The sequence below is a fragment of the Mustela lutreola genome, chromosome 3 (genome assembly GCF_030435805.1).
Source record: "Mustela lutreola isolate mMusLut2 chromosome 3, mMusLut2.pri, whole genome shotgun sequence".
Taxonomy (NCBI): Eukaryota; Metazoa; Chordata; class Mammalia; order Carnivora; family Mustelidae; genus Mustela; species Mustela lutreola.
In genome coordinates, this window is record NC_081292.1 from 133,516,845 (window position 1) to 133,531,726 (window position 14,882).

Consider the following 14,882-nt stretch of genomic DNA (forward strand, 5'->3'; position numbering starts at 1 on the left):
AAATAAATGAAGAGGAGAAACAGTGAGAGAGCTGGAAATTTAAGTTCATCTACTAACTGCAGAACAGGTTACAAACCTGGGTAAATCAGTTCTGACAGCTACTTCAAATTTTCAAAGAATGAAATAAGACAACTACACAAGACAGTAAGGACTGTGGAGACTAAATTTAATCTTTGTCCTTAAGTCATTTACCTAAACTCTTTTATTAGAAAAACATTAGATCATGGTTTTTAACAGTTTAAAACACAAATACATATTTGCTAATATAATGGATCTGAATATCACATGATATCTAGCCAATAATCTATTATGCGTTATAATCTATAAAATGACCAGATGTAAACTCTTAAGAAGAGAACATAGACAGTAAATTTCTTTGACCCCAGCAGTAACAACATTGTTTTAGAAATGTCTCCTAAAGCAAGGGAAACAAAAGCAAAAATAAACTATTACATCAGAATAAAAAGCTTTTGCACAGCAAAGAAAACCATCACCAAAAAAAAGGAACCTCCGAAATCAGAGAAGATAAATACATAAGAAGTTTATAAAATCCAATACCAAAAACCCCACATAATCTGATTAAAACTGTGCAGGGGATCTGTATATTTTTCCAAAGAAGATATACAGATGTATGTAAAAGATGCTTAACATCACTAAACATCAGAGAAAAGCAAATCATAACCACTATGAGATATCACTTTACATCTGTCAGAATAGCTAGAATCAAGACGAAATAACAAGTACGGCAAGGATGTACAGAGAATGGGACACTTGTGCATTGTGGATGAGAGTGTAAATTGTTATAGGGAGGTTCCTCAAAAAACTAAATATAGAACTAACATATGATCCAATAATTTCACTGGGTATTTACCTAGAAAAAACAAAAAACTAATTTGAAAGATAACATGCACCTTTGTGTTTACTGCAGCATTATTTATAATAGCCAAGATACGGAAGCAGCCCAAGTGTTCACTGACAGATTAACAGATTAAAAATGTGGTATATATACAATGGAATATTAGCCATAAAAAGGATGAGATCCTGCCATTTGTGACAATAAAGATGGACCTACAAGGTTATTATGCTAAGTGAAATAAGTCAAAGAAAAACAAACACCGTATGATTTCACTTATATGTGAAACCTAAAAAACAGAACAGATGAATAAGTCAACAAAAAGTACAATCAGACATGTAAGTACAAACTGATGGTTCCCAGTGGGGAGGAATGTGTGGGGAAAGAGCAAAATGGTAAAGGAAGTGGGAGTTACCAGCTCCCAGTTATGGAATAAATAAGTCATGGGAATAAAAGATACAGAGAATACAGTCTGTGGTATTGTAACAGCATTGCACAGTGACAGATGGCAGCTACACTGGTGAAGAACACAGCACACCTACAGAGCTGTTGAGTCACTATGTTGTACACCTGAAACTAATGTAACATAGTGTGTCAACTCTACTCAAAAAACAACTCAATGTTTACTTTCAATTTCAAGACACATGGATCTGTAGAGAAAAGTTAATTTGTACATTACTGGTAAAGCATATAATTTATCATTTTATTAGCTATTCCCTGGCAATGTTTAGAAAGTCTGACCAACAGATCATTCTATCTAAGTGGCTAAAATAATTGCCATATAAACTTGGACCACCAACTGGTAATAACTTAGGTAAAACTTTTATAAACTCAGTGAAGACTCTAACAGAAATAGGGTTGTTTCATTAGCTATAAATAAGAAATGAGATGGGTATTTATATATAAAAAGATAAAGAAATGATTAGACAAAATAGGACTGATCATAAGTCTTTTGTTTTTTTTAAAAATTTTATTTATTTATTTGACAGAGAGAGATCACAAGTAGGCAGAGAGGCAGGCAGAGAGGAAGGGAAGCAGGCCCTCTGCTGAGCAGAGAGCCCCATGCGGCACTCGATCCCAGGACCCTGAGATCATGATCCAAGCCGAAGGCGTAACCCACTGAGCCACCCAGGCGCCCTGATCATAAGTCTTAAATAAAAGTATAACATATGACAAATCTGAATGGCATTTAAGAAACAAAACTGTTCACAGTGAAAAAATGTCCTTTTGGTACTTTTGTTTTCACAGAGCACTTTTAACGTATTTATACAGTTCCCACTGCTGCTGAGTAAAATTAAAAATATTCTTAATGCTGTGTTATTAAGAATAAAACAAGTATATTTCAGAATGCAACTTTCAGCTTCTAAATTCTACAATTACAGTAGGTCCACTTATATCCACACAACGACAGCTAACAACTTGTTAGCTTAGAAAAATGTAACAATAGGATGAGGTCATAAACACGTGAGGTAACAGAGATCAAAGAGTTAAGAGCATAAATTACTGAGTAAGAGAAAACTAAATGTACAAGTGGTAACAGAGACTGAAGAGTTAAGAGCATAAATTACTAAGTAAGACAAAACTAAATGTGGGCGCCTGGGTGGCTCAGTGGGTTAAGCCACTGCCTTCGGCTCAGGTCATGATCTCAGAGTCCTGGGATCGAGTCCCGCGTCGGGCTCTCTGCTCAGCAGGGAGCCTGCTTCCTCCTCTCTCTCTCTGCCTGCCTCTCTGCCTACTTGTGATCTCTCTCTGTCAAACAAATAAATAAAATCTTTAAAAAAAAAAAAAAAACTAAATGTAAAAGTATAGGGAATACAGTCAATAAGACAACTGATGAGTAACTCTAATGCTAACAGGTTCACTTCATTTAAGAAAAAAAGAGCAGCACAAGCATAGGCTTTAAGATGAACCAGAGCTGAGTGTATGCCCTATCTCTGGTACTGTGTCAGTCAGGAAAGATTATGCTATAGTACACAAGTGATTCCAATGGGCTGACAATAAAGGTTTATTTCTACCATTTATTACATGTCTATACTGAGTTGGCTGCAACTCTCCGTGACCCCTGGCCGGTGAAGCAGGCTCTATTTTCAACAACACTATTTCTCCTGACAGAGCAAAATGGTGAACTACATGTTGGCTCTTAAAAGCTTCTGCCCAGAAGTGACACACACTACTTCTGTTCACATTTCACTGGCCAAAGCAAGTCATGTGGTCATACCCAAATTCTACAGAGTCGGATGTATAATTCTCCATCACAGAGAAAGAGAAACAATCAACATGGATGAATATAGTAAAATATACCACAATTACCTAATAGCTGAACTTAGGTATGTAATTGTTTTTTTCCCCTCAAATGCAGTTTGTAATTTCTGGGGAAAAAACCCTAGTATCAATATTGATGTTTGTTGTGAAGATTAGGTATGTTAAATATTAATTGCCTGGAATAGGAACTGATGCTCACAAATTAAAGCAATGTTTTATTATTCTCTTCCACTTACCTACAAAACATTCTTATAATATGACCACTTATTATTTGGAAGAACTTTGTCGTAATAACTCACTAAGAGGCAGCACAGGACTTGCTGGCAGACAGCACAGTTGTGAAATCAACAGCTCCATGAAACTGCACATTAAAAAATTTTTGCTACGATTTTTGTCCCTCAGAATGAAGCCTTTTAAGAGGATGTTTATTTATTCATTGATTCACTTTAGTTATTGAGAAATAATTCACTCCCTGATGTGACTATTACGGAAAAAAATTAGAAAATTTAGGGTATTAAAGGAAGTTTGTGTTATTATTCCCAATGGTAGAATTTCATCTTTCTTGTCCCAAGGAAAAGGGTTTCAAAAAAAAGTCTTATCAATGAGAAGCAATCCAGGATAGCCCCTATTCCTGAGATTCCCCCAAACCTTACTAAGGATCCAGTTATGCACACATTCCTGCAAACATGGTCCAGAATGTTGAGAAGTTCACCCTATGCAGGCTGTGCTTTGTATCATTTCAACACTGAATGGGTTTTGTTAGATGCCTTTACATCTTGTATTAACTAGATATCTCTGCTTCATAACTACAAGAATTACAATTCATAATCGTTAATTGAAATTAACAATAACTACTCTTCAAAAGAAGAGTTTTCTGACAAATAATTGAACAAAATCCTAGATTTCACCTTGTTAGATGATGGGGATTTAAGAAAAAAGAAAAGAAAAAAAAAAAGGCAGAGGTGCTGTGAGCTCCTTTGCAATTTCTTGAGTTTGTCTTCAAAAGGATGCCTGTATTATGTAAGTACTATTCAAAATGACTAGTAAAATTGAGATGTCCTCTGCTTTTGCAGATACTGTCTAGAATTTGCTTATAATGACTAAAAATCTACTTTTCTGTAACACATAAAAAGACAGTGCTACTGTCCTACTACATGCTCAGTAGGAAGGATGAGAACCTTAAGTAGAGTTTACTAATCAGATTTTCTCTTCTGTACTATAAACACTCTAGAGTTCAGTACTGATAAAAGTGAACTATGTAATTAGCACTAACTCTCCCACAACAACTGCAAAATTGGACAAAATATAAGACTTCTGCTGAAAGCATCAGACATTTACCAATATAGTAAAGAACTAGAGGGCCAAAGCATGGAAGGAGGTGAAAATCACAACGCCGGCATTTTCAAGAAAAGGTAGTTGACTGGCAAGAAAGTGAGCAGAACTTTCAATACATTCATGAGGCTAGAGGGACAAAAATGGAGTACAGGGCAAATCTAAGAAAGGGTCCTCTAAATAAAGATGAACTGGAAAGTGACCAGTCCTCTCAAAATCCAAAGCTCGGCTTTTGAAACATTTCAGTCTCTGGATAAAACTGATCTGAGGTTGTTAGTGACCTCAGCCAGAAGAAAGCGTAACTCCTCTCTGGGAAAAGAAAACAACATAATTTTAAAATATCTTTGCAATTATATGCATAGTTATACAACAACAGAACTAAGTAACACAAACCAACAGAAATAACCAGTAATAGAAAGAAATACACAACCAAGTAGGTCAATGTCATATTTACACAAGTACAAATTGATACTATCTTGCTTCAGCTTCTTCAATTAAAACATCTGGAGCAGCTTGCTTCAGCCCAGTTACAGAGTACCTTCAGAGATCAGATGCCATGGTGGCAACTATGCACTGAACCTATCAGTATTAGCTTATTATTTCCGAAAAATGATGTCTAAGGTTTTGTGGCTGCATTTTTAACTACTCTTTGGGGGTTGTACGTGAATTATTAGCAGTTTTTAATAACTGTTCCATAGTGACATACCTGAAAATGTTTGAACCCATATGCAATATAACCATCAGGAAAATCTCTCATTCTGGGTTACCTCATTTAATTGGTCAGTTTTCAAGTTCTGTTCAGTTCTTCCAATTCTATCTCTAATTCCAGTTTTCTGCCCTACTGGTCCCCAAACACCCACTGGCAAACTAGCTGATGAGAGGTAATAAGAGCCATAGAGGAAAGCTATAGGTTCATATAACTACATTCAGTGGAGTTATGATTCTCTAGCTTGTGATATGAGTACCATTTCTGTCTACCAAAAATAAAAAAAAAAAAAATCAAATTTTTCCAATTTTCTTTGTATAGAAGACACACCTTTTTATTTTAAGAACTTGTTCAAGTGCTCATGTATAGGACTATTGACAAAATGCACTGAATATCTTTGTAGGCCTAGGCTCACCAACAGGATAGAGAAAATAAGTGCAGTTCTTGGTCAGAAGAAACTGTTCAAAATCAAGCGACTATTAGACATCTTTGATAATGATGATGTGTGAGAAACACTATATGCATTATTTTTTGCAGCTAGTATGCTATTTTTATTTTCTAAATCAAATGAGATAATAGAACAAAATAAAATTGAAATTTGAGGTAAAATATTTATTTGAAATAGAAAGACTAAACCTATTTTATACATCTGCACAGACTTTGAAAGTAAGAATCTAATCCAATAGTTTAGAGTTTATAAAATGCAATGGAAGATTTTAATAGAACTGTTATTTTTACATCCATTTTCACAAAAATGAAAGTCAAAGTAAATCTGTTTCCAAAATAACCACAGTTAACCAAAACTCTGAAATCCAAAAGCTCCAAAACTGGGAATTTATACGTAAGTTTGCAGCAAGCTCTCATGGCATCCAAACCTGTCCTGAACTGTTCTGGGGCCACTTATCATTCATTCTTTTTCTTTCTTGTGTACATACTGACACATTTACTCTGCAGAAAATATTAATGTTTTAGAAAAAAGTATACTGCCCAACATTCTGCAAAGAACATTATTTAATCCACAGTGTATTGATGAAAAGTAATAAAATGAAACTTCACTAGAGTTGGAGGCTGGAATGAGAAGCCATACCTCTCAGCATCAATTACAGTAAGAACTGTCAATTATAAACCCCGACAGAATCATTATTAACAGAAAAGAATGATCAATTATAGTCTGTAGATCTGCCAATTAAACTGTTGTCACTGTGAACTCTTGCTTTCCTTCAATGGATTTTCATTCAGAACAACCCTTCCCAATTTCCTCCTTTTTCCCCATAAAGTAACATTCCTCTCTGCTGTTTGTTGGACTTGCCTATGTTTTTGCCCTACCTTGCATGTCCCAAACTGTAATTCCCTGCTATTCTTGAATAAACCCTTTCTTTTTCTGGTAAAATATCCTGTTTTCAGGTTGACATTATTTGGCGATCAGACATGGGCTCCAGGCAGGACCCCAACAACTATGAGACAGGTGAGCAGCAGATGCTGGCACCCACAGAGTCAACTGAGCTAACTCCTTCCTTACAACTCTGTAATCTGAGGTTAAGTTTTTTTCCTGGATTTTGAGTTCTGTTCTCTGCATTTTGAGCTCTCCAGGATTTATTCAGGATCTGTTTTAAGGCTTTGTTGTTCTTGAGAGTACTCGTTGGGCCTTTGGTCCAAATCTTCTTTGGAACCAGACTGCTTCTGTGGGAACAGCACTGGCCTTTGGTTCAACTCCTTTTTGGGACCAGACCTTTTCTATAGGGACTATTCTTGTTGGGACTGTACTGGCTTTTAGACTGATTCCTTCTGGAACCAGACTATTCCTACTGGAACTGTGCTGTTTAGGAATTTTTCTTTTTGCTTTAGGAAAAAAAACTCTAAGAAATGGGGTACTAGTCATCAAAATGCTTTGAGGGTGTCTGTACTTCTAGGACTTCAGCTGGTTTTATGTTTAAAAACTATGGTCCTTCACAACTAACACCAAAGAAATACAAACTATTATAAGAACATACTATGAGCAACTCTACGGCAATAAATTTGACAATCTGGAAGAAATGGATGCATTCCTAGAAACATATAAACTACCACAACTGAACCAGGAAGAAATAGAAAGCCTGAACAGACCCATAACCAGTAAGGAGATTGAAACAGTCATTAAAAATCTCCAAACAAACAAAAGCCCAGGGCCAGACGGCTTCCCGGGGGAATTCTACCAAACATTTAAAGAAGAACTAATTCCTATTCTCCTAAAACTGTTCCAAAAAATAGAAATGGAAGGAAAACGTCCAAACTCATTTTATGAGGCCAGCATCACCTTGATCCCCAAACCAGACAAGGATCCCACCAAAAAAGAGAGCTATAGACCAATATCCTTGATGAACACAGATGCGAAAATACTCACCAAAATACTAGCCAATAGGATTCAACAGTACATTAAAAAGATTATTCACCACGACCAAGTGGGATTTATTCCAGGGCTGCAAGGTTGGTTCAACATCCGCAAATCAGTCAATGTGATACAACACATCAATAAAAGAAAGAACAAGAACCATATGATACTCTCAATAGATGCTGAAAAAGCATTTGACAAAGTACAGCATCCCTTCCTGATCAAAACTCTTCAAAGTGTAGGGATAGAGGGCACATACCTCAATATCATCAAAGCCATCTATGAAAAACCCACCGCAAATATCATTCTCAATGGAGAAAAACTGAAAGCTTTTCCACTAAGGTCAGGAACACGGCAAGGATGTCCATTATCACCACTGCTATTCAACATAGTACTAGAGGTCCTAGCCTCAGCAATCAGACAACAAAAGGAAATTAAAGGCATCCAAATCGGCAAAGAAGAAGTCAAATTATCACTCTTCGCAGATGATATGATACTATATGTGGAAAACCCAAAAGACTCCACTCCAAAACTGCTAGAACTTATACAGGAATTCAGTAAAGTGTCAGGATATAAAATCAATGCACAGAAATCAGTTGCATTTCTCTACACCAACAGCAAGACAGAAGAAAGGGAAATTAAGGAGTCAATCCCATTTACAATTGCACCCAAAACCATAAGATACCTAGGAATAAACCTAACCAAAGAGACACAGAATCTATACTCAGAAAACTATAAAGTACTCATGAAAGAAATTGAGGAAGACACAAAGAAATGGAAAAATGTTCCATGCTCCTGGATTGGAAGAATAAATATTGTGAAAATGTCTATGCTACCTAAAGCAATCTACACATTTAATGCAATTCCTATCAAAGTACCATCCATCTTTTTCAAAGAAATGGAACAAATAATTCTAAAATTTATATGGAACCAGAAAAGACCTCGAATAGCTAAAGGGATATTGAAAAAGAAAGCCAACGTTGGTGGCATCACAATCCCGGACTTCAAGCTCTATTACAAAGCTGTCATCATCAAGACAGCATGGTACTGGCACAAAAACAGACCCATAGATCAATGGAACAGAATAGAGAGCCCAGAAATAGACTCTCAACTCTATGGTCGACTAATCTTCGACAAAGCAGGAAAGAATGTCCAATGGAAAAAAGACAGCCTCTTCAATAAATGGTGCTGGGAAAATTGGACAGCCACATGCAGAAAAATGAAACTGGACCATTTCCTTACACCACACACAAAAATAGACTCAAAATGGATGAAGGACCTCAACGTGAGAAAGGAATCCATCAAAATCCTTGAGGAGAACACAGGCAGCAACCTCTTTGACCTCAGCCGCAGCAACATCTTCCTAGGAACAACGCCAAAGGCAAGGGAAGCAAGGGCAAAAATGAACTATTGGGATTTCATCAAGATCAAAAGCTTTTGCACAGCAAAGGAAACAGTTAACAAAATCAAAAGGCAACTGACAGAATGGGAGAAGATATTTGCAAACGACATATCAGATAAAGGACTAGTGTCCAGAATCTATAAAGAACTTAGCAAACTCAACACCCAAAGAACAAATAATCCAATCAAGAAATGGGCAGAGGACATGAACAGACATTTCTGCAAAGAAGACATCCAGATGGCCAACAGACACATGAAAAAGTGCTCCATATCACTCGGCATCAGGGAAATACAAATCAAAACCACAATGAGATATCACATCACACCAGTCAGAATGGCTAAAATCAACAAGTCAGGAAATGACAGATGCTGGCGAGGATGCGGAGAAAGGGGAACCCTCCTACACTGTTGGTGGGAATGCAAGCTGGTGCAACCTCTCTGGAAAACAGCATGGAGGTTCCTCAAAATGTTGAAAATAGAACTGCCCTATGACCCAGCAATTGCACTATTGGGCATTTACCCTAAAGATACAAACGTAGTGATCCAAAGGGGCACGTATACTCGAATGTTTATAGCAGCAATGTCCACAATAGCCAAACTATGGAAAGAACCTAGATGTCCATCAACAGATGAATGGATCAAGAAGATGTGGTATATATACACAATGGAATACTATGCAGCCATCAAAAGAAATGAAATCTTGCCATTTGCGACAACATGGATGGAACTAGAGCGTATCATGCTTAGCGAAATAAGTCAGGCGGAGAAAGATAACTATCATATGATCTCCCTGATATGAGGAAGTGGTGATGCAACATGGGGGCTTAAGTGGGTACGAGAAGAATAAATGAAAGAAGATGGGATTGGGAGGGAGACAAACCATAAGTGACTCTTAATCTCACAAAACAAACTGAGGATTGTTGGGGGGAGGGGGTTTGGGAGAAGGGGGTGGTATTATGGACATTGGGGAGGGTATGTGTTTTGGTGAGTGCTGTGAAGTGTGTAAACCTGGTGATTCACAGACCTGTACCCCTGGGGATAAAAATATATGTTTATAAAAAATAAAAAATTATATTAAAATTTCAAAAAAAAAAAAAAAAAAGAAAACTAAGCATTTAGACAAATCAAATATGCTCTCAGAAATTTAGAAACAAAAAAACAAACAAAAAAAAAAACTATGGTCCTTCCTTATGCATATTTCTAAGTAAATGGACCCACTTAACTAAATTTAATTTTAGAACTTCAGTGACCATTATGGTGAACTATGGATCTCCCCAAACTTACTTTCCTCAAAACTGAACTGGATAGCCATGGCTCTACAGTTGTCAAAACTGAATGGGATGCCTGTATTCCCTGGAATTTTGAAGCATCTTACCAGGAACCTAAAATTGCCTCTGCAAAATACAATTTTTATACTAAATGAGGTGAACAATTAAAAAAAAAGGCTAAAAGGCTTCCTAGGGCTCCTTCCCCCTCCCCGATCTCGCCTCAGAATGTGTACAGCCCCCCACGCTCAGGCCCCACCTCCACTGTCATCATCCTCCTTCCCTACTACACACCTCTACCTCCACCTCCTCCAGGCCCTTGGGTTCCTCATTTGAATTTTCTAACTGCACTTCTCTGAGTTATTTGGAACCTCTCCCTGCTCCCATCTCTCCTGAACCTACTAAACCTGCCCCATTAGAGACTTCTGAGAATCCAAATAAACCCCCAAATTTCTTAGGTTCCCTGGACTAAAGCCATAGTTAGTTTCCTAAAGTGAGTGATGATCCCCATAGGTCTGCTGAAGATTTTCGCATAGTTATTCAAACTTACCAACCTGGTCTCTCAGATATTTTTCAGTTAGTCTACATGCTTGTTCATGAGGGCCAGGCCAAACGCTGGATGAAATCAGCCCAGGGAGAACATCCTGAAAGGGATTCTGAGAAACAGACCCTGAACTTTTGGCAAGATGTTAGAACACTCGGCTATAAACCTCCACTGAGCAATTATAGCAGCCTTTCCTAAGCCTGTTGCCTGGAACAAAATTCAGGCTTGCGCACAAAAAGCCTGATGAGCCTGTTCATGATTACTACAATGAACTTCAAATTATCTTTAAAGAAAATTCTTTTCTTACTGTGCATGCTGAATCCACACAGGTAGCATTTAACTTTATGTTTATTAGCAAGCTGAACCCAGGTCTCTTTTAGTTAAAAGAACCAAGACAAAATGGGAAACTATGTCCACTACAGATTAAATTTTGCAAACCAGCCTGCTCACAGCCTAAATGAGTCACCTGAAAGACAAACCACTAAAATTCTTAATTTTCAACCCCAGCAAATGAAAGCCGCTAAGCAAAACCAAAACCTCCTAGTGTCTGCTGTTGTTGAGAAGAGCCAGGACATTGGATAAAAGACTGTTACCCTCTTAAGTGCTTCAGATGTCTTTAGTCCTCTAGACACCTTTCCAATGCCTTCCTAATTCCCACTGATAGGGATCCAAGGAACTACCAGGCATCTTCCCAAGCTTCCCACTTAATTAGCTTGGAAAAACTACTTGTTTTTCCCTGTCCCTAACACCAAAGCTATAGTCTTTCTGCTCTACCTCACTGCTATATAAAATCAACTTGCCCCAGAGTACTGAAATAGTTCAAATAGTGCGGGTCTTTAATCAACCTCAAAAGCTTCCTAGCTCTGAACCTATTCCCTTTTGTCTTGGGTCTTTAAGAAATATCCACCTTAGTGGATATCTAATCTCCTTAGTTCTGCCACTCTATTCATTTACCAGGTTGACATTTCTTAGAAAAATATTATGCCAGAGCAAGGGCTACATTTTGAATTCAGGTAGGCTTCAGTGGATCCCGAACTTCCCCCCCAACTCGGAAGCTAATCTCTAATTGCAAGGTTTTCTTGGACCGACTGGACACTGCTGAAAGTGGATTCCTCTGGCTCAACTTCTATATGCTTTACTAAAAAAAAAAAAAAGGACACACCTGACCCTGCTATTTGGAAAGAGTGGATAGACACAGCTTTTGGGACTTTATAGAAAAACCTAGTAAAGCCCCTAATAAATGCTTTTAGACATCCAACTTCCCTTTTTCCTCTTTGTATGTGAGAGAGAAGGGAAGGCTTTGTCTGCATTTTCCAAACCTCTACAACAGGGGGAAACCTCTTTTTTTGATCAGCTTTTTGGAAATAGCCTGATCCTGTGATCATGGATCATGATCCATGATCATTAATTTGATCATGATCCTGTGATCAAATTAATCCTTTGTTTTTTTTCTGAAGGGTTAGAAGGTTGAAAATTCACAAGTCCTTCTTTCATCTGATGTGTTATCTGACTCTGGAACTCTTATCCAAATTCATGGTCTCTGAATTTGCAACCTTACAGGTTGTATGGTTAGATAACATTTGTTCTAAAAGTTCTTTTGAGATAGCAATATTGTTTTAATACATCTTTGAGGTTTTGTTATTTTCTGCAACAAATTCATTAGCTATTGCTTCACGTATACTTGCATTGTACTATCCCAAATGCACTTTGTAAATTCGGTGTGCTCTTGCAATACTCACTGATTGGCTTTCATAGCCACCTAAGTGGGGACTTCCAAGAGGCATCCATAACTCTGGGTTTGTTTCTGTTGGGAGAACCTTTCTCCCCTTTGTTGGAGGAAGTGCCAATAAATATTTTCAGTTAGTTACTTTTTCTTTTTTTTTTTTTTTAAAGATTTTATTTACTTGACAGAGAGAGATCACGAGTAGGCAGAGTGGCAGGCAGGCATAGAGGAGGAAGCAGGTTCCCTGCTGAGCCGAGAGCCCGATGAGGGGCTCGATCCCAACACCCTGAGATCATGACCTGAGCCAAAGGCAGAGGCTTTAACCCACTGAGCCACCCAGGTGTCCCAGTTAGTTACTTTCTGATCTAGGGTCTTGGTTTAGAACCCTCATAAAATCTGATTTAGGTTATTTCTTCTGTTTTGCACGATATATTTTAAGCTTTGTATTTTGTTGCCTGGCAAACTTTTGTAAAAATCACATACCCAGTAAGGAGATGATCTCCAATGCTTACAATCTTGATAAATAGGAACTATACATGAGAAATGCCTAACCTTCCTTGTTATTCAAATGTGATCATAAATGGTTTCTAACTACTACGTACTTTCCTTGAAGTAGGATGTGTGGACAAGAAAAGGTCCTTCCTGGCACTGAGGAACAAAACCATTAAATATGGAAATCCTGGCTCTTGATCAGAGATGCTTTTGGATAAAGATCTTGACCAAAAAGGGAGAAATGTGGGACAACCTCATTAAAGTAGACTGGGAAAGTTGAAAAGGGGAGGCACACCACTCAAAGTCAATTACAGGAAGAACTGTCAAATGAAGATCCTAACAAAAGAATCATCAAGAGTTAAAAACGATCAATTACAGGCCACAATAGGAAAAGATGGACATTGAGTCTTCTATAAGAAATTGACTACCCCTGCAAATCAGCTAAAGAAACTGTTATCACTTTGAATTCTTGCTTTTCTCTAATGGACTCTCATTCAGAAAAACCTCTCCCAACTTCCTTCTCCATAAGATAAAAGTTCCTTTTATTTGCCTATGGTTTTACCATAGCTTGCATGTCCTGAGTAACAATTTTCTGCTATTCCTGAATAAACCTATTTTTGCTGGTAAAATAACTATTTTATTTTAAAAGTTAAAAATACTGATTATCATGTTAAAACAACAATAACAACAAAAATTCTAAATTTCAAATATATCTGTCCTTAAGAGTTTTAGGTAAAAGATGGTCTTGGACTAGTTTTAGAAAACCATATGATCATAAACTTACCAAACTCTCTTCTATCCAGTGTTATGATTTCAGGATCATCATCATAAATACCTAATTTAAAAGTTAAAATTATAAATTAATAGTTCATCATAAAAATAAATTACCACAGAAAAACAGGTTACTTACTCTTGTTTATTCATCAAAAATCAGATTACTATACTAAATCTCAAAGTTGAAGAATGTGCAACAAACGAACAAAAATGGAGAGTAAATAATACCACTCGTGATGCCTCTGAAAAGTTATAAAAAACAAAAAAAATCCATTTCCTGATAGGGACTCTTATAGTTGTGCATAGGAGTTCCTAATATTCCCATGATTTCATCTCCACAGAAAATTTCTATTATTATTTTTTAATTGTTTATTTTGTAATAATTAGAGACTCAAAGGAAGTTGTAAAAATAGCAGACCTCTATGTACCCTTCCCTTAGCTTCCCCTAATGGTGACTTATGTAGTTTTAATAAAATATCAAAACTAGGAAATTGACACTATCTGTTACTCTTTTTTTTTTTTTTTTTTTTTAAAGATTTTATTTATTTATTTGACAGAGATCACAAGCAGGCAGAGAGGCAGGCAGAGAGAGAGGAGGAAACAGGCTCCCTGCTCAGCAGAGAGCCCGATGCGGGGCTCGATCCCAGGACCCTGAGATCATGACCTGAGTGGAAGGCAGAGGCTTTAACCCACTGAGCCACCCAGGCGCCACTATCTGTTACTCTTAACTCGACTACAGACCTTACTTCCTTCTCAGATTACATGGTTTTTTTAAATAAATGGTATCACTAAAATATTTTTTAATAGTCTTAGGATTTTTATAGTAGAGATCAACTTATTTAGTAAATATAAATTGTCATAATTAAAATCAATGTGAGAAAATTTCTTACTATGTGAAATATAAAAATAATACTAGTGATGGATAAAGACCAGGTGTTAGCAAACTTTTTCTGCAGAGGCCAGTTAAATAGGCTTTGTGGAATGTATAGTATCTATCATAGCTATTCAACTCTGCCCCCAATTTGAAAGAAGCCAAAGATAATATGTAAATAAATGAGCCTGATTTTACTCTCATAATTATCATAGTCTCATAATTCTATGATTAATAAAGCTCTATTTATAAAAGGAGGTGGCAGGCCATATTTAGCCTGTGAAACATAGA

General features: G+C 37.0%; 1 protein-coding gene across 2 annotated transcripts in view; it reads right to left on the reverse strand.

Moving 5' to 3' along the window:
* The window catches only part of DNAJC10 (DnaJ heat shock protein family (Hsp40) member C10), a 54,074-nt gene that overhangs the window by 34,808 nt on the left and 4,384 nt on the right, over nt 1-14,882 (reverse strand). For both annotated transcript variants that reach the window (XM_059166849.1, XM_059166850.1), the window contains exon 4: nt 13,731-13,781. In XM_059166849.1, coding sequence (XP_059022832.1) covers nt 13,731-13,781 — 51 coding nt within the window. The remainder of the gene's footprint in view (nt 1-13,730; nt 13,782-14,882) is intronic.